General features: G+C 36.0%; 1 protein-coding gene across 1 annotated transcript in view; it reads right to left on the bottom strand.

Moving 5' to 3' along the window:
* MBD2 (methyl-CpG binding domain protein 2) overlaps nt 1–20,803 on the bottom strand; it is a 70,100-nt gene that overhangs the window by 21,812 nt on the left and 27,485 nt on the right. The window contains exon 3 of the mRNA XM_055298728.2: nt 12,377–12,514. Within this exon, the coding sequence (XP_055154703.1) occupies nt 12,377–12,514 (138 nt within the window). The remainder of the gene's footprint in view (nt 1–12,376; nt 12,515–20,803) is intronic.

Raw genomic sequence — 20,803 nt, 5'->3', positions numbered from 1 at the left:
TGGATGAATGGTGTTTCCTGCCAAGAAGAAATTCACTGTCCAGTTTATAAACTGCTTTATTTCAAATCAACCCCATATAGTATCTGAATTGTCTAGTTATGGTCAGCAAAAACAACTTAAATACCATGGCCTGCAAACATCAAAGATCAAGTATGAGCTACCCTCTTATTTTGTCAGGGTGGCCTAAGAAGAAAGAGCTAGATAATGACAAGAAAATTATTGCATAAACCAAGGAAAAGGTTCTTTCATGTGCTGTGCAAACTACAATGTGACCTCTTGTTCAGGTAAAAGATAATTTGGGCTAAACAGGATAGGTGAATAAAGCAAAGGGCAAATTTTAGGGCTGATGAAGATAGAGGTGCAGTAAGCATTTGCTGTAGTTGTTTCACTAAATTTTGCCATGAATACTCTCTAACTTACACACAGTGGGTATACAATACTAGTCAAGTGCCTGAAAAGGCACAATTATCCTAAGATGACCATGGAATAAGAGTATCATTCATGGTGCCTCGATTTTTCATGTGCTCCTCGCACAGAAAAAGCTACAATCATTTTCTTATTGATACACAAGTTCACATAGGAACTTAGATGTGCTCCTTCACTACTTTTCACATATTTGTCACATGTCAATATACTTGGAATTATTTGTTCAGTGTTGATTTTCAGATTCAAAGTTTTATGAGGATGGGGACATGTTCGACTGTTTTGTTTATATAGCATCTGTTAATCAGCAATATCTGCTGTGTAATGAATAAAGTGATGATTTCAAAACCCACTCAACTGCAGGAACTTTGATCTCTGATAAAGATCTATCATTAGTTGTTTATAAGAAGATATGCCCTTAAGAAAAGCTTTCTTGAAACTAATTTTGGTAGTGTAAAGTAATTCCTTTTTTTTTTTTTTGAGACGGAGTCTCACTCTGTCGCCCTGGCTGGAGTGCAGTGGCACGATCTCGGCTCACTGCAAGCTCCGCCTCCCGGGTTCATGCCATTCTCCTGCCTCAGCCTCCTGAGTAGCTGGGACAACAGGCGCCCGCCACCACGCCCGGCTAATTTTTTGTATTTTTAGTAGAGACGGGGTTTCACCGTGTTAGCCAGGATGATCTCCATCTCCTGACTCGTTATCTGCCCGCCTCAGCCTCCCAAGATGCTGGGATTACAGGCGTGAGCCACCGCGCCCGGCCAAATCAATTCCTATTCTTTCTGTTAGGACACTAACAGGCACTATTTTTTTTCTTTCTTTTTTTTTTTTTTTTTTTTTTTTTGAGACAGAGTATCACTCTGTTGCCCAAGCAGGAGTCAGGGATGCAGTGGGCATGATCATAGCTCGCTGCAACCTGGAACTCCTGGGCTCAAGGAATCCTCCTGCCTCAGCCACCCGAGTAATTGGGACTACAGGCCCACACCACTGCGCCAGCTAGTTTCTTAAAAAATTTCCTGTAGACATGGAGTCTCACTTTCTTGGCAGGCTGCTCTCAAACTCATGGCCTCAAGCAATCCTCCCATCTCAGCCTCCCAAAGTGCTTGGATTACAGGCATAAGCCACCATGCCCAGCCGTTCTTCTTTTTTAATACCAATACATCGAGAGATAGAAGTACATATGCACTATTTAGAATATGACATTAATCAACCACTAGAATTAAAATCAGGTTATAAATCCTCAAAATTACCAGAAGTATAAATTTAAATGAAAAACCCAGACCACAGAACAGAAAAAGAAATACCAAAAAATAATGACAAAATATTAAAAACAGTATATAAACACAGTGACAGAATTAGGACTAAACATATCTGTAATAGCAATAAATGTAATGGTAAACTCACCAATTATGAAAAAGACCTTCAGATCATATTTTTAAACAAATTAAAAAACTCAACTGTATGTTTTATGCAAGAGACATTTAAAAATAAAGAGACTCAGAAAGCTGGAAATAAAAAGAAAGTGCAAAGAAATAGCAAACAAATACAGGCATAAAAAGAAAACAAAGATCCCAATAGTACTATAAGATTACTTTAAGGCAACAGTGTCAAATAAGACAAAGCATAATCCATTATAAAGAAATAACTTCTATAAAAGAAATGTTTTCTTATAGAAAGAAATTTGATAGAATTGGATTTGAATTTCAATGAGGAAAAGCTCATATACAGACTGAGTTCAAAACTTGTTAGGAAAGGTCTCCCCAATACCTCATTCCACTTTTCATTTGGATACTACCAATATCAGAGAAAAGAATATCACAATAGATACTGCAAACATTAAAAATATTACTAGAAATATATAAACAACCTTTTGCCACTAACTTTGAAAATTATAAAATGCACAAATTCCTAGAAAATCACATGAAAAAAACTAGAAAGAAAAAATGAATATTCTTCCATGTATCTATTTTAAAAATTGAAGCCTGAGCAACATAGTGAGACCCCATCCCTACAAAAAGTAACAAAATTTTTAAAAACTAGCCAGGTGTGGTGGTGTGCACCTGTAGTCCCAGCTACTCCAGAGGCTGAGGTGTGAGGCTTACTTGAGCCCAGGAGGGCAAGGCTGCAGTGAGCTGTGATCACACCATTACACTCCAGCCTGAGCGACAGAGCGAGACCCTGTCTCAAAACAAAGAAAAAAAGTGAATCTGTAAGTTAAAACTTTTCCATAAAAAAAATAGGCTGAGATGACCTCCCAATTAATTATTCCAAAAAGAAATTTTTTTGTTTTTCAAAAATGCCAATTTTATAGAAACTCTTCCAGAGAATATAAGAAGAGGGATCACCTCCAAGCTCATTTTACAAAGCCAGAAAACCTTGATACTAAAGCTTGAGAAGAACATTACGAGAAAAGAAAAGTACAAGTCAATTTCAATCATGAATATAAAGGCAAAACATCCTAAACCTAGTAACAGCAACTCTAAAACAGTGATAAAAATGATAATACGTTACAACCACATTGGGCTTACTCCAGGAATTCTAGATCTGTTTAACATTCAAAAACATCAAACAGTGAAATTAATCACATAAACCAATCAATATGATACACTTTATTAACAGAATAAATAAACATTATTTGATCACTTAACTAGGTAGAGGAAAATAATTGGCAGAATTTAATATCCATTCATAAGAAATGTTCTTAGTAAAATAGAAATAGAAGCAAATTTCCTTAATCTGACAAAGAATACTTACAAAAAAAGCCTAGAGCAAGTATCACGTTTAATGGAGAAACATTAAAAATGTTCCCTGACATCACGAATGAGACTAGAATATCTGTTATCATCAATTCCATTCAAGATTGTACTGGAAGTTCTAACTAATAAAATAAAACAAGGACAAAAAATCAAAGTTTAAAGTTGTTAAGAAAGAAAGAAGGAAAGAAAAAGAAAGAAAGGAAAAAAAAGAAAGAAAGAAAGAAAGAAAGAAAAAGAAAGAAAGAAAGAAAGAAAAACTCTCATTGACAGATGACATGTTTATTCACATGTAAAGTCCAAAAGAATCATAGATGACTTAATAATTTAGAAGGATAACTGAATTCAGAGTCAATACACAAAATCAATTCATTTCTAATATTAGCAAAAGATAATTAGAAAATAAAAATTTTATAAATGACACCATTTACAGTAACATCAAATATCTAACAATCAATTAAAGATATATAAGATCACTAGAATGAAAACTGTAAAAGCTTACTGGAGGAATACACAAGATTTGTGGACTGTAACACTTAATATTATAAAAATATTAATTCTCCCCACAGATTTACATCCTAGCAGCATAAAGAAAATATTATTGATGAGCATGTGGCAGAAATTTTAAAATCAGAAAAGGTTAACTGTAATTATATTAGAAAACCTAACATAGAGTTATTAAGATTAAAAACAACAAAGAATTATGACAGAAAGGAGTGGCAGGGCATTACTTACCCTACCCAGAAAAATTTTCATTCACAATAACGTAAACTCTATTTAACCTATTTACCTAAAATTGTGATACATCTAGGTTGAGAGCACGACGGCAGAGAGAGAGAACTATGTAGTCACCTGTCCTTGGGGAAAGTAAAGAAATAATGGCTAAAATTAACAAAGACATAGCCTAATAAGTATATTAATTATAAATATGAAGATAATTATAAAGAGATATGATAAGAATTAAGAATAAATGTTTCTGGCAAAGACTAGAAGACTTAACTGGAGTAGTAAACTACTGTTTTGAGAAGTAGTTTTTAAAAACACTTCGATTTTTTCATCTGTATTCCTATGTTACTTAGAGAAATAAAGTTCACAGATCCTCCCACATTGACAGTTGTCATGTTTTTAAAATGAACTAGAAAAATACACAATTATTGGTAACTATGAACCAACGGCCTATGCATTCCTTAATTTTTTCTTTTTTTTTCTTTTTTTCTTTCTTTTTTTTTTTTTTTGAGACAGGGTCTCATTCTAGAGTGCAGTGGCCTGATCTCAGCTCACTGCAACCACTGCCTCCTGGGTTCAAGCAATTCTCATGCCTCAGCCTCCCAAGCTGGGACTACAGGCATGCGCCACCATGCTCAGCTAATTTTTGTCATTTTTAGTAGAGATGGGTTTTCACCATGTTGGCCAGGTTGGTTTCGAACTCCTGGCCTCAAGAATGTGCCTGCCTCAGCCTCCCAAAGTGCTGGGATTACAGATGTTGAGCCACTGCATCTAGCCTCATTCCTTAATTTTTAAAAATTCACATGTGATGTCTCAATTGCAATTCTTCCCTCCGTAAAGACTGACCATATCTCCAGACTCTCTTGGGCTCTAGCCCATCATCTTTTACTAGCTCAACATGAAACAATTACTTTAAGAGTATAAATTTTCTACCACTCAAATTCATATTTTATTATTTTTAAAAAATATTGAGCTACCCTTTATTATGTCCATATTTCTGTCAAAGATATCATTCTTCCACTTTATTCTAAGATTCTTCATATAGGCAGAGCTGATAAGTCAATAAATTTTGTCAATTATTTATTTTATTCTTTTTTTTTAGATGGATTCTTGCTCTGTCGCCCAGGCTGGAGTGCAGTGGTGCGATCTCAGCTCACTACAACCTCCACCTCCCAGGTTCAGGCAATTCTCTGCCTCAGCCTCCCAAGTAGCTGGGATTACAGGCATTTGCCACCACGCCCAGCTAATTTTTTTTTGTATTTTTAGTAGAGACAGGGTTTCACCATCTTGGCCAGGCTGGTCTTGAACTCCTGACCACGTGATCTACCCGCCTCAGCCTCCCAAAGTGCTGGGATTACAGGCATGAGCCACTGTGCCCGGCCATCAGTTATTTTATGACCAGCATAAAACACACCTTATCACTTATGCCCTAACTTCCTGTAAGAGTTTCTTCAATGATCTCCTAACCCTGTCAGTCCTCATACTATATACAATTGACAGACTTCTGTCTAGAATGTTCCCTCCATATTTCTCTGCTTTTGAAGACCACATGCTCTCTCACTCTTCTGGTGTTTTTTCATTGCACTTAACACAACATGATACATTATCTATACATGTATTTGTCTGACTCACTTCCTATCCTCACACTAGATGGAAAGTTCCATGACAACAGGGACTTTGTCTTGTTCACTGCAGTATCCCATTGTTTAGAAAAGTACAAGGTGAAGGCTCAATAAATAATTTTTGAACGAACGAATAATTTAATTCACTAATTCAACAAATTTACATATTAAGCACTTACATAATAGAGAAATTGTGGATAAAGCAATGAATAACCTAATACAGTTGTGGTCACAAAAGAAGAAAGAAGAAACACTAAGGAAGGTCTCTAAATCCAAACTTGGTAAATCAGGGGTTTTCTGAACAGAAGAAGTGACATCTAAGTTCTTGATGTCACTTGAGAGATGAGTAAGAAACACCCAGCTGAAGGAGGGAAAGGAAACAGCATGAAATCTGATCAAGGTATGTAAGGGTCAGGGGTAGGAGATGAATAGCATATGCAAAAATCTGAAAAATGTTCTGTGATTTGAGTGTAGAACAAGAGAAGAAGGTGAGGCCAGAGAGGTAAGCAAAAGGGCTTGGCAGTCATGTTGAAGTGTTCTGAATTTACCCTAAAAGCTACCAGAAAGCACTGCAGGGTTTTCAGCAGTATAACACTATTACCACTATCAGACCATCATGCCAGAGGAACACCTGGCTGCAATATGAAGAGTGAAGTAAGGGAACAAGACAGGAAGCACTTGCACCCAGGAGTTCAAGACCACCCTGGGCAAAATAGTGAAATCCCATCTCTATGAAAAACACAAAATTAGCCAGGCACGGTGGTGTGCACCTGTGGTCCTGGCTACTCAGGAGGCTGAGGTGGGAGCATCCCTTGAGCCCAGGAGGTTGAAGCTGCAATGAGCCGTGATTGCACCACTGCACTCCAGCCTGGGTAGCTAAGCAAGACCCTGTCTGCAAAAAAAAAAAAAAAAAAAAAAAAAAAAAGACAAAAAGCAGAGAGATTAGATGAAATGAATGATAGTTACCTAGTCTCAGAATGGAGCAAGAGAACATTCAGGAGGTAGGATCAATAGGACTTGCTGGCTAAATAGACGCTTGCGGTGAAAGACAGGAAGAATCAAGGATGATGCTCAGGTTTCCAGCTTAGGCAGCCACGTGGACAGTGGTCCTTTCACTGAGATAAAGCACATCTAATAAAAGGCAGATTTGACTGGATGACAAGGGAGTTCATAGAGATAAAGCGATAGATTACAGGTGCTGGTGAGACTTCCAAGTGAACAATGTTAGTAGGAGAACTGACACAAACGACTGAAGCTCAGGATGAAGATATAAATTTGGGGATCATTAACATATGGATGATAACTGAAGCCATGGGAATGAATGAAATCACCCATGGAGGGTTTACATACAAAAAAAAAATGCATAGTATTTCCTGGGAAACCTCAACATTTTAAAAGACAGAGAAAGAAGAACCTAAGAAGGGGATTGAGAAAAAAAAGTATGGAGGAAAAGCAAGAAAGTGCAGCGTCAAAGAACGAAAGCAAATGTTTCAGAAAGAGGGGTAGTCATATTGTTTAATGTGAAAGCAGGGCAAGAAATTTAAAGACCCAAACTTGTCCATTCAGTTTAACGAGAAACATCAGCAATCCTGAAAAGAACAGTTTCAGTGAGAACAAAAGCTATTATTTCAGAGACATAAACATACTGAGTAAGAGGTAAGGCAGATAGTAAACACACACAATGCCAAGAAGTTTGACTTTAACAAGAAAAGAAAGAGAATAAACACTAAAGGGGAGCAGTGAAGAAGATAATTTTTTTTAAGATGGGGTGGATTCGAATATATTTAAATGTTTTGGGAAGAAGCCAGTTTCGAGACAGGTTGAAGATAAAAGGTAAGTGACATACTCCATTGGATGGGGTCTCTGAGAAGGAAGGAGGAAGTGTATCTGTGGAGTACAGGTGTTGGAATTAGCTTTAGGCCACCAGGAGATACCTTTAAGTTCAGTTCAGATGGGTAATATAAAAGCTACTCCCTAGTTAAAAAAGCTCTAAACGTTTCTCATTTTTTAAATTTAACACAAATGCCTCAGTCTATTTAACTTTATACATATTGAAATAAATATAAATTTAAAATAAAATACCCCTTTAAACTACTGAATTACTCTCCCCCCAAGAAAAAGTACTAATAATACTCAAAGCTATAGAAAAAGAGTCCCCAACCCCCAGGCCACAGACGGGTAGTGGTCCATGGCCTGTTGGGAGCCGTGTGGCACAGCAGGAGTTAAGCATTACTGCCTGGGTTCCACCTCCTGTCCAATCAGAGGCAGCATTAAATTCTCATAGGGGCACAAACCCCACTGTGCTCTGTGCATGTGAGGGATCTAGGTTGCATGCTCCTTATAAAAATCTAATGCCCAATGAGCTGAGGTGGGATGGTTTCATCCCAAAACCATCCCCCTCCCCCTCACCTGCTCCATGGAAAAATTGTCTTCCACGAAACCAGTCCCTGATGCCAAAAAGGTTGGGGACTGCTGCTATAGAAGGTAAGCTGAAACTGGAAAGTATCTAACTTATTGATAGTCTTTTAATTTGGTACAGCTCTTTGGAATCAATTTGCTAGTATGCATCAAAAATGTAAATATTCACACTAATTATATTTCTGGGAATCTAGCCCAAGAAAACATTATAAAATATTGTTAGAAAATATTTTTTACATTTTAAAAATATGTCCAGCATATGTTTCATGCCTGTTCTAAAGATTTCCTCAAGCCTCCTAGCAACAGTAACCTCACTTTTCTTAAACACCTATAGCACTTGCCTGTACTATTCTACTATTCATTTGGCACTTTGTATATGGCATCTTCCCAACAGTACCCAGAGTAATATTTTTAAGTGTTATAGGACACATCCTCTATTTTCTCTGCCCAGGCAGTCAATTTTTCTGTCTAGAGCAAAGAAATATATTCACCATGAGACTCTGTGCTTTAGCTTATCTATTTGTCAATCATTAAGAACATTATAATGAGACTATACTAGAAACAACTGTTAGAGATTAGAAACAAGAAAATGTTGCTAGAATGCCTGAAATAGTAACCCTCTGAGTTTTAGCAACTGAAAGCTGAACTATTTTACACACTTTTCATACACAGTGACTTTAAACTGCACATTTACAAAATTTATCTTAAATCAGGAAAGTTTCTTCTAATACATTTTAAAACATTCCTTCTAAAAGAAAAAGCTGGCTTCTGGAAGTAGGTAAAGGAAAGTTTCATATCCTTGAAAGGGGAATTGGCAAAATGAAATAAAAGGAAAAAAATCTAAGATCAAGTGGAAGAATCAAATGTGCTTCTTTACTGTTAAACAATTACTCCTACAAAAAAATGAATATTCTGTAAGAAATGTAATTAATATTCAAAGACTGTCAAAAACACAAAAGCCTTTTAGCCCTCTATAATCTAATAATTAAAAGGAAGAAGTAATAGTTCAAAGATGAAGCTTCTTTGGTTTGAGGCTAAAAGAGAAAAACAAGCAATCAAGAGACCAGATAGTACCAAAGATGACAGCAGCAAAGAAATAAGAAACAGAAATGGTAGTTCTTCACATTATGAAGGGGGTGAACTAGGAAAGGCATTGTTACCAGCAAAAATTACAACTCAATTAGACTAAAAAGATCTTGAGATGTGTTTTATGCATCTAGCTGAATAAGGATATTTCAGTGATTACTGTTTGGGATAATAGTCTGATAACTGGCAGAGTTCCCTCCTCCCCACTACAGGGGTCTTTTTAATCTAAAGAAAAGACAAGCAATCATCAAATACACTGATGCTATATACAAAAATGGCTGGCTACTACCCTATTATAACTAGGTTTTACAAATTCCATCGCTACCTTATAATTTTAATTATAAGTAGAAATCACTGCTGAATTCTGTTTAATGCTTTTCTTTACATTCCCTAATTTGCACTTTTAAAGCTAAGGCATTTTCAAGGAGTCGATGCATTAAAAATTCATAATTTATGTATTTTATAGAATTCAAATTAGGCTGCTATATAAATGACCTGGGCATAGGATGTTGGTTATAAAAGACAGAATTATTATTTTTAATGATTGCTTCTCGTCTAAATTAAACATTTCAAATCTTTTCACAGTAAAGCCTAGTTAATATTCAGAAGTCTAATCCTAGTTATAGGCTTCAAAATTCAACACTTTAAAAGGAATTACAATACCACTATCTTGAACATCTTATTAAAAGAATGTGATATAAAGAATAAAAACATTTATATCTATGGGAACCTCAAAAATAGAAACCTCATTGTCTAATTCATTTATTCTCTGATAAAAATAACTTCTCCAATTGGAATATTTGGCAATTTATATTATCAACTGAATTCAATGAATCTAAGTAATGGATAGCAAAATTGGAAGAATCATTTTTGCCTATGTATATTTTGCCAACTATCTCCTCAATTACAATAGCTGATTAGCAGTCATCTGCCATATGTATATCAAAATAGAATTAAAACCAACATCTTTCCTTTACTAACAAACTGAATCTAAACTGGAATACTTTGGATGACAGATCATGATTTTTAAAACATTAACATGAAAATTGTCTTTTTACTATTTTCCAATATTCTGCCCAATGCACAGTCCTATTGGTGAGACACTGGTTAAATATTACCTCAATTCTTACACTGACGATAAAGAAAGAGGAAAGACAACTAATGTCTTAGCACAATCAAAAGCATCCAGCAAAAATTGTCAGGTACCATAAGGATAAAGTAAAAAACAGCCAAAGCTTTTGGAGAAGTGGCCTGCTAAATAATTTTAAACACTTCCTGTCTATGCAAGCTAAAAAGAAGATTAAACCCTCAAAAGATCTGGGTTGAAATGATGTAAGTTTTTTGGGGAGAGATGGAGGAGATGGAACTTTGCTCTTTGGACACATACCTTTCATTTGAGAATAATCTCATACACCATAATAAAAGAAGGAAAACTTAAAACTATTCAACATACCAAAGAACAAGGAGCAACTAGTCTGGTTATTTCAACTTTAAAACTCTAAGTTACCAATATCTCTATAGCCAGGGAAACACCCAGTAAATAATTACTAGAGGTTTTTAAAACTGTGACTGAATTTAGGTGCAGAAAATAATTAAATTACTATTAAAATGGCCAGAATTTGCTAATCAATTGATCTTTAAATAAAACATTTGGGTTTATAGACTATATTGAGAATGACTTGGCAAAGAAAAGATGAGGATAAAATCTATTAAATACTATCTGATCTCATAAGGAAACTCAAATTTCCAACGTGGAACGATATTATTAATTAAATATTACATTCCACCTTCTTTATCTTTCAGAATTTTTGAAGCAAATCTGTTTTACCCAATTACATACTTCCAAAATTTTCAATTAATAAATATCTTTGTGGGGAAATGATTTTTAAATCACCAAAAAGTCAAAGGACAAGATGTTCAAGACTTTAGACAGTATCTGAGAAAGAATACAACCAGGGAATGGCTTTATGAAGGTGGGCAAAGTTCAGAATGCCAGAATTCCTTCCCTGTTGTAATGAATATACTGCAACCTCCTGTGGTTTCGTGACTATCACTGGGTGTGGTAGTAAAACAGAAGGGAAAAGCCTCACACAGAAAGCTGAATGGCCCAAAGAAAACCTAAGTGGTGACAAGAGCCTAAAGGCACATGCAGGTACGCATCTTTTATGTTGGATGTGATACACTTACATGGCCCCTGTTGAATCTCTTGGGGACCAACAGTAAAGCAAGTTTAGAACTTCAAATCTTGAGACATCTATAGCAAGATGCTGATCCAATGTGGCTCCAAATATCTTCTGTTTTCCTGGCTCACCTGAAGAGGAAAAAACACTACAGAGGATGTGGGAACTGAATTTCTTTATGTAGTTTCTTCTAGAGCAACTGTCTGAAAGTTTTGGCCCAATCCTTTATGAAGTCTGGAGATGAGACACTTGAAGGACTAGTGAAAAACAAAATTCAAATGAAAAGGTGGAGTGAGACATCTAAAAGGGGAATACGAGAGCAAAAGATAACCGTCGTAGGTAAGTCAGTGTTTCTAATCCTTAGGTGGACTCAGGTGGGAGGAGGCAGAGAAAGGAGAGAAAAAAAAACGCACAGATGTTTCTCCCTCCACTCCCTCACCCCAATTGCTACTAAAAATTCATGAACTACCTAGGCTTTTTGACCACAATTAGGGAGTGAATAAGCAAGGTTATGTGGAAGGTTTAAGCATTTTGTCCAGTCTCCCTCCCCGGGCTATATGGCATTAATAGGCAGCAGGGAGGCCTTTCAGGTAATGCTTTTTTTCTAAGAAAAGATTCTGGTGGAATACAGCTTGAAGCAATAAAGAAAGAGAAAAATAAATTGAATTTGTACAAAAATGGAAGTCACAGGACAATATACCATATTGACAAAGTTGATCTAATTCTGTTTTTCAAAAGGGGTGGGACAGATTTCACAAAACAAGAAATCAGAATAAAAAGTAGTTTTAGCTTCCAAATAATAGAAAATATTTTTAAACTAAGCAACACAAACTACATGCTTCATTCTTCTATGAAATATTATCCTTGGAAAGATAATCTTTAAAAAACTAAGATTAGCAGAACCAAGTCTGATGTATATTACCACACGAAAAGCATAAAAATTTAGTCCATATTATGAATTGGATTCATTCGTAATTAGCTTCTTAAATTTTTTCTTAAAAATATTTTACCTAAATTTTGCATACTTCAGCATTCATGTAATAGCCTAGGACACAAAATAATTTTCTTTCCAAATATACTCCATTTTAACCAGACTTTATTTGAATTATTTCTGGTAAAAATACCAGCATTTTTCTGAAAAATAAGATTGGAGAACGAATTAGATCCTTACCTGACGTGGCTGTTCATTCATTCGTTGTGGGTCTGATTTCACTTTATTACTAGGATGATTTGTGACTTTGGTTACCGGTTGTTTGAAAATTGATGCTGTTTGTCTAATTGGCAATGTCGTATTCAAGTCTGGTTTACCCTGTGAATATACATGTATTTTTATTTAAAATATTATATATAAACACAATCAGATGACTTACTAATTCAATATCTATGACTTTAAATCAAATTATTCCCAACTTCTCAGTCTATCGCAGCATTTTAAATACTCTAAAGTACATTTTAAGCACCTAATACGTGACACATGTATGAAGTTTCCTCAAAATACATGAAAAACTTTGTACACTCTTTTTTTTTTTTTTTTTTTTTTTTTTTGAGACGGAGTCTCACTCTGTCGCCCAGGCTGGAGTGCAGTGGCGCAATCTAGGCTCACTTATACAATCTCCGCCTCCCGGGTCTACTTACGCCATCCGCCTCAGCCTCCCGAGTAGCTGGGACTACAGGCGCCCGCCACCAAGCCAGCTAATTTTTTGTATTTTCAGTAGAGACGGGGTTTCACCGTGTTAGCCAGGATGGTCTCGATCTCCTGACATCATGATCCACCTGCCTCGGCCTCCCAAAGTGCTGGGATTACAGGCATAAACCACCGCGCCCGGCAAGCTTTTTGCATAGTTTTAAGTGTAAGAAAATTCTCTACACAAATTTCGTGTCTGATTAGCAAGGCACTAATGACTTTTAAATGTTTAAGATTGGTTTATCCAAAAAAAGAACTTGGGGTTTTGTTTGTTTAGGGACAGGGTCTCACTCCGTTGCCCAGGCTGGAGCACAGTGGCATGATCATGGCTCACGGCAGCCTCGACCTCCTGGGCTCGAGCAATCCTCTGACCTCAGCCTCCCGAGTAGCTGGGACTATAGGCAGTGCCACCAGCAGGCTAAGTTTTTGTATTTTTTTTGTAGAGATGGGGTCTCCCTACATTACCAGGCTGGTCTCAAACTCCTGGACTCCAGCAATCTGCAGGCCTCAGCCTCCCAAAGTGCTGGGATTACAGGTGTGAGCCACCACACCTGGCCAAGAACTTTAAGGATAACAATCAGGATAGCAATCATTTCTACATTGAGAATGGAGGAAAATATTGGCATATTTGGGCATTAAAATATAAACAACCTGATCAGCAATTAGGAAGCCAGACTTACATAAAATCACACAAATTAACCTCTTTTATATAAAAATAAATAAGTATGAATGGTAGTTCTAATTCCAGCAAACAGAACTCAATTCAGAAAAATGTGATAAGGAAGTGTTCCTTATTTTTAATATACAGTAGGTCTTTGAATAATGTCGTTTTGTTCAATGTCATTTTGTTATAACGATGACAAAAAAAAAAATCCATTCCCAGCCTAAGCCTATCTGTGTGAAGTTGGCATGTTCTCCCCAGGTCTGTTTGGGTTTTCTCCGTGTACTCCTGTTTCCTCCCACATTCCAAAGATGAGTGCACTTTAGGTTCAGTGGTGCATCCACATGGTGCCAGCCTGAGTGAGCGTAAGTGCGACCTGTGATGGGATGGGGTCCTGTCCAGGGTGGGGTCCCGCCTGGTACCCTGAGTTGCTGGGAGAGGCTCTGGCCCCCACGACCCTGAACTGGAATCAGTGGGTGAATAATAATCTTGTTTATATTAATCTTTCTTAAATGTGCGGAGAGCTCACATTAATTTCAGTGTTTATAAGTGTTTTGGTCTTCATTTAGAAGTTTGGGATGTTTTGTGACCAGAAATATGCCACAGGAACTTAATTTTTGTCTATATCGATTAGCCTAGAGTAAATATGTTTCATTATACATCATATGGCTAAAAGTCGGTTTCCAAGAACCTATCAACAATACTAAGTGAGGACTTACTGAATATTATATTTAATACTTGTAAAGGAGATTTAACACTGAAGCTTCGTAAAGCCACATAACTTATTTACCTAGTTTTAAGCAATCAATCAATAAAATCTAAGATGTGTTCCAGTGAGGTCAAAATGTGGCACAGAATTGCTATTAAGTTCATTTGCAATACTCTTAACAAGAAAGAAAAGGGAGAAAACACAATTATTGTGTTTTCTGAGATTCTGGCAAAAAAGATGAAGCTACATATACCTGAAAACAAAATACATCTGATATATTTTTGATATTTACAGGATATTTGATGAACTTTTATCTTTACTACTACCCCCACATATAAATTGTAATGTCAACTTCCATGCTCTAAAACAGGGGTTCTCAAAACTGAGCATGCATCAGAATCACCCAGAGGGCTTGTTGAAACACAGATGACTAAGTCTCACCCCTGGCACTGGGCATTCGGCAGGTCTGAGATAGGGCCTAGGAATTTGCATTTCTATTAAGGTCTCAGATAATGTTGATGCTGCTAATCCCGGGACCACACCTGGAGAAACACAGCTCTAAAACAAAGATTGCAACTTGATGGCAGGTGGATCAAGCCCAACCCAGAGATGAGTGTTCATTTTTTAGTGCCTTTAATAAATTAAGTCAGCACCTAAAAATCTACAGTCTTCATATAAAATCCAGAATTCTAGCTTCTCTTAAAAACTGAAAGATCTAGAAATACTGGACTTGGTTTGGCAACAATAGGCTGTGACTGGTTAGAAATGGCTTTCCAGTAGAGGCCTCAGGGTCTCCTGTTGTAACATTCCTCAACAACTCACATTTGCATTACCTGTCTGGGCCCTGTAGGCACTGAGTTTGTGACCTCTACTTAAAGAACATTAGCATGCCTAGAAAGGTAAGCCTCACAATCATCTGACAATTATTTCAATTACAGTATTCTTTAGATCCACTATTAAATGTGTCCTCACCTCTACACCTCCCCACACAACACAGCCCTCCTGTTTGTATTGGGCAATCCCATGATTCCTTTATCTCATTTTTTTCCCCGATGTCTCTGCTTACCTTTAAAAAATATGCTCATCTCAAATGACTCTAACAGTATTATTTCTCAAGTATTTAGTTTTATCTTTATGGATTTTCAAAAAGTATATAAAATGTGCAAATTTGGTTGACAAGCTACAAAGTAACCACTTAGGTTGCCAACTCTACAAAGTGTGAGGCTCAGGGGTACGCATTTTAAATGCTCTCCTGGTCATTCTGTGATGCAAAGGAAGTTTGAACACCTCTGATTTATGACATCTAGACCATTTGGAGGCCCGAAGTGAAGTCACCCAACCTATTAACAACAGCAGACAATATTCAATCCTTAAGCAGCTTCACACATAAATGCTTATAGGGAACTTCTTGTCACTAATTAGGTATAATCAATATGTATCACTAAATGACGCCTTGTTTGGCTTTTAATGCTTTTGTTAAACCGGAGACAGAGTCTCGCTCTGTCGCCCAGGCTGGAGTGCAGTGGCGCGATCTTGGCTCACTGCAACCTCCGCCTCCCGGGTTCAAGCAATTCTCCTGCCTCAGCCTCCCGAGTACCTGGGACTACAGGTGCGCACCACCACACCCAGCCAATTTTTGTATTTTTAGTAGAGACAGGGTTTCACCATGTTGGCCAGCACGGTCTCGATCTCTTGACCTCGTGATCCGCCTGCCTCGGCTTCCCAAAGTGCTGGGATTACAGACGCAAGCCACTGTGCCAGGCCTTTGTTCTTAATAAAGAATGATATACTCTGCTGGTATTAGAACAAAGGTGGCATCACGTGTCTACTTCAGCAGACACACAGAAGTATTTGCAACTGTCTGCACGAGTAAACATATTCAAACCTGTGAGATTTTCATTACCAAGGATGACTGGAGGCAACTAAACTGTTTTAAACGATGAATCCTGAATCCATGAAGACTGGAAGGAAGCATGGAACATGTCAAACTATTAATGCTATTGATGCTACACTGGTAAGATGGACGTTTTTCCATTATGTTTCTGTGCAATAAAAAAATTAAAAGAAAAGCCTGGCTAAAATATTTAAGATATACAACTAACTTCCATTGTCTAATGAGGCAGTTCATTCCCTACTGGCACAGAATGAGACATTATTCAAAATGGGCTGCATTATTCTTCACTCAATCTTATTTTGGTTTTTAGTATTTTTTCTCCTTTTAACTGGCCTAGAAGCTCTGACGACAGAAAGAATGTCTTTAATTTATTATTCTAAAACAGTATCACATGAAGCTGAGCAATCTGTAAAGCTGGACTAACTAGTTTTCCCAGAAACTGTCACAGAAACAGTCAATTCTATTACCTCTACCCTGAGGACTGCCCTGAGTCACTATTAATTTATGCCCAGTTGTGTGTCGGAGTTTTTCTACAGTTTAGTTTAGAATCTAAAGGACCAATCTACCATCAGCTTCAGAGTTAAAAGCCAGACACTTTTTTATGGGACAAGATTAAAGCTGTTTATGTATATGCAATCTTCTTATATCTTCAATATGAGAAAAAGTGAAGCAGAAATTCTTTGTTACAAAATTAAACTGGCAAACACATTCTAATACCGGAACTAAGTTTCCAACCTTTGACAAATCTATGTACAGACTAGCCCTCAAATCAAAATGTAATACATTTTATAATAATGTGTATATTAGGCTGAAAGCATTTTTCTTGAGGATCTATTTTATCCCCTAGCTGCAAGGAGGAACATAAAAATAAATCTTGCTTATTTTTAAAATTTTTACTTCCTCTCTTTCCCATAAGTATCTGAGATATATCTTTTGTACACTCCCAAAGGACAAAATACACAAAAATTAATTTTTATAAACAGAAGATCAAGGAAAAAAACAGATATCCTTTGGAAAAGATCAATAGTGATACTAGAGCCGAGCATCAAATGTGGATCTGAATTTTCAAGGGGCCTGGGCAAAGAGAGAAACATTCAGTTACTCAGATATCATGGTCAGAAAGGAGGACGCATACCAAGCAATGAGGAAAACAAAAAATGTCCAGGTATTAAATCTAGAAGAAAATCGATAAAGACACTAAACTTCACAACAAATATTAAGCAGATTTCAAATGCTCTTTCTTTTTTCAGTGACTTTCCATAAAAACCAAGAACATAAGACTAAAGGACAACTCAGTAAAGGTGAGTCTGAAAGGGCCTAATTATTGTGTAACCTTCCAATGATCTCATGTGATTAAGGATACAAGAGAATAACTAAAGAGGCAGCTGAAGAACATGTACCATAAGCCAGTGGCTGTCAAATATTTTTGTATTTCTACCCCTTATGAGAAATTTGAAAATATATATACCCCACCTGCATTTTAAAGTCAGCAAGAATATTTCATATTTTAATGTAATCAGTTGCAAAGGATGCACTTACCAGAAGTAATTTAAATGCTAATACTTTAATAATAAACTATTACATCTAACAGAATCTAAATGTACCCACCATTACCTATTTAAATACAAACAAACTCTTCAATGGTTATAAATTTTCATTCCCTTTGCTCTTTGAATAATTCCATTTCCAAACTTATTTCCTATTTTAAACTTGATAAACTTTCACTGATCATTTATGTATCACGAAATTATTTCACTTTCTGTGACCATAAAGCTCTTAGTGATAAAACAACAAATTTCTTCTGGTTTATTACAATTATATGTGACCAAAATAAAGTATTATAATTTTTAGTACATAAATTACATATATAGAAATTTATTGTGTATGTGTGTGTGTATATATATATGTAGCTTAATGAAAAGAATTTTTTAAGTAATTGTATATTCTCAAGTGTGTATTACTAATTGCTAGAATGGGACAAGGTATAGCATCAATTCTATTCCTAGTCTTCCTTTTTCATAGATGTAGCACTGAGAAATGTTGTTCACATAAATGATAGAATGAATTTTATTCCACGTCATTCAAATTCTCCGAACTCCTTTTGAGTTATATGATAGAATGTAACAGTGAACCATCAAAAAAAATTAAAAATCAGTCAACATCTACATAAAGTCCTCTAAATTTTGTTGAAAGCAAGTAATTGTACTTGTGGAAAGAACTGACTGTTCCTGCGTCATTCATGTTCTCAATCCAGTATCTCATACTGTCCCTTTATGATATCAAACATTTTGTACCATGGTAATATTGCACACAAGTGAGAAGTATGCTGTTCTGTAAAATGGGAGGTTGACTATAAAGGTGAATTACAGAAAAAATAATGTGTACTTCTATCACAGGTTACATTCTCAGATCAATTGAAGGAAAGAGTGTATATGGAATTTAAAGATATCAAAATGGATTCCTTTAAAACCATCCATGTCTATGAATATCATGTAAAGCCTCCACACAGCATAGTTTGAGCACCAGGGACTTACACTGTACTATATTGTAAATACCACTTTTTTTCAGTATGGCTTTGAAATAAAGTGGTATGACAGTTCAAATTGTACATTATTCTAGGGTCCAAGCCTAGTAGACTCATTTTATCTTTAAAATTCACTCAAATTTTGCACTTTACCTTAAACATTAGCCATGTTTAAGGTAAAAATGTTGCTCTACCTACCCAAAATGTTCAAATAAAACTGACACTTCCAAGTATTATTCAAGCGTCATTTTAATTCTGTGGTTTTTGCATACACCGCACACTCCCCAAAAGATACTCCATTTTGAGAAGCAGAGACTGTATCTCTAAGGTCGGTTTCCTCATCTGTAAATGAGAATAATAATAGCTATTGGATAAAATTCTTATAAAAATCAAACGAGATAATGCATGTTATGCTGCTGCTGCTGCTACAAATGCAGCTTTCATTCAGTTGATCATTGAACAAATATTGAGTGCCTACTACGTGGCAGGCACTGACTGGACCATCCATATATAGTCATAAAAAAAAAAGAAAAAAACATCAGCCCTTAGTAAAACAAGTTTATAGTTTATAGTCATGTTGGTACAAATTCTAAATAAATAGCAGTTATTTCTTTAACCTAAACAGGTTATTGAACATGCTATTAAAATTTAGAAATTTAACCTGTTAAGTTTTCCCAGAAATAAAGCTATCCCCTGGTTCAAACAAAGGTGTGCCTGAGTGATACCTTTAGGTCAAATCAAGGCTATTCTCAAAAAGTAATTGGAGATTTGCTCCGGAATATATACAGTAGTCCATAGTGAATGTCTTTCCACAAAACCAAATGCCAACAATGGAAAGTGCCTTACAATTCTTCATAAGTTTTTAATTAATATAATTCACATACCATAAAACTCATCATTTTAAAATATACAATTCAGTGGTTTCTAGTATATTCACTAATTTGTGCAACTTCATAGGTTTTTACAAAAAGTAAAGAAAAAATTATCTGGTACTCATGATGTATATGCAGAAAATCCACTTAGTCTAATATTCTATGTGGGGAACAAGATTTTTTTTAAGGAGATTAATGGCATATTAATTAAAATATTAATAGGATGGATGGACTACACTTTGAGCTCATTAAAAAGGACTACACCTGTTCGCAGAAGAATGATTACAATTCATCAATGAAAACAAGTTTTGAAGAGTTCTGCTTGAAAAATAACTTACTGGAGCTTTGGTTAATGTAACGGACATCACCAAAGATGCCAGAGTTTCAGCCAGATATCCTAGAACAGTCCTACTCAAACTCAGACAGTTATTATATGGAGTTAATCATCTTCTTCTCAGTTGGCATTAGCTATGTACACATCCTTGAGAGAACTACGGAAATAGTGACACAAATGGTTTTCTGTAGGGCTTAATTCTATTGCTGACCTGGAGTCTACAAGTTAGGTTAACTCTTCAGGACCTATAAAAGTTCTGTTAACACCTGGGCATACCAAACAAATCTTGTTAAAGCCATACCATGGACAACTCTGTCTCCGAATCTACCTTCATGATTATCACTATAGCCAAGTCCAGACCCTCTCAAAAAGTTCTACCACACTTAGACACATTTGAAGCACTAGTTTATAATATAATAAAGCTAGTATCATACTGAACAAATCATTCTCATCAGCAAGCCTATTTGCTAACATGGCTAACATTCTTCTGTTCACTCTTTGCTTCCTAGCAATCTCTATCCCATCAATATCTACATGACTCAAATTAGCCAAAAGGATGGAACAGTACTATTATTAATAGCTAATAACCTGATTATCTTCATTAGCTAAAGAATATCAGCTAAATATCCTTTATGTATTCACTTACTAAAAATATTTCTGTATATAAGAGAAAATTAGAAGCTGTTTGAACAAGAGAACATGAATTCATTCTACTGTCTTTTGCTACATCTTACCCTTTCTTCCTTTATTCATTCATTAAACCAGTACTGTCCAAGTCACCATCATCCCCACCTGGACAAATACAACAGCTTCCTAACTGGCCTCCGACTTCCACTTCTGTGTCTCTACATTTTCCACATATGGTCAAAGCAGTCATATTTCCCCCTATGTAAAACCCTCAGACAGCATTCTATACTATT

This window comes from Symphalangus syndactylus, chromosome 1 (assembly GCF_028878055.3).
Source record: "Symphalangus syndactylus isolate Jambi chromosome 1, NHGRI_mSymSyn1-v2.1_pri, whole genome shotgun sequence".
NCBI classification, from domain to species: Eukaryota; Metazoa; Chordata; class Mammalia; order Primates; family Hylobatidae; genus Symphalangus; species Symphalangus syndactylus.
This window is presented reverse-complemented; position numbering and strand designations above follow the sequence as displayed.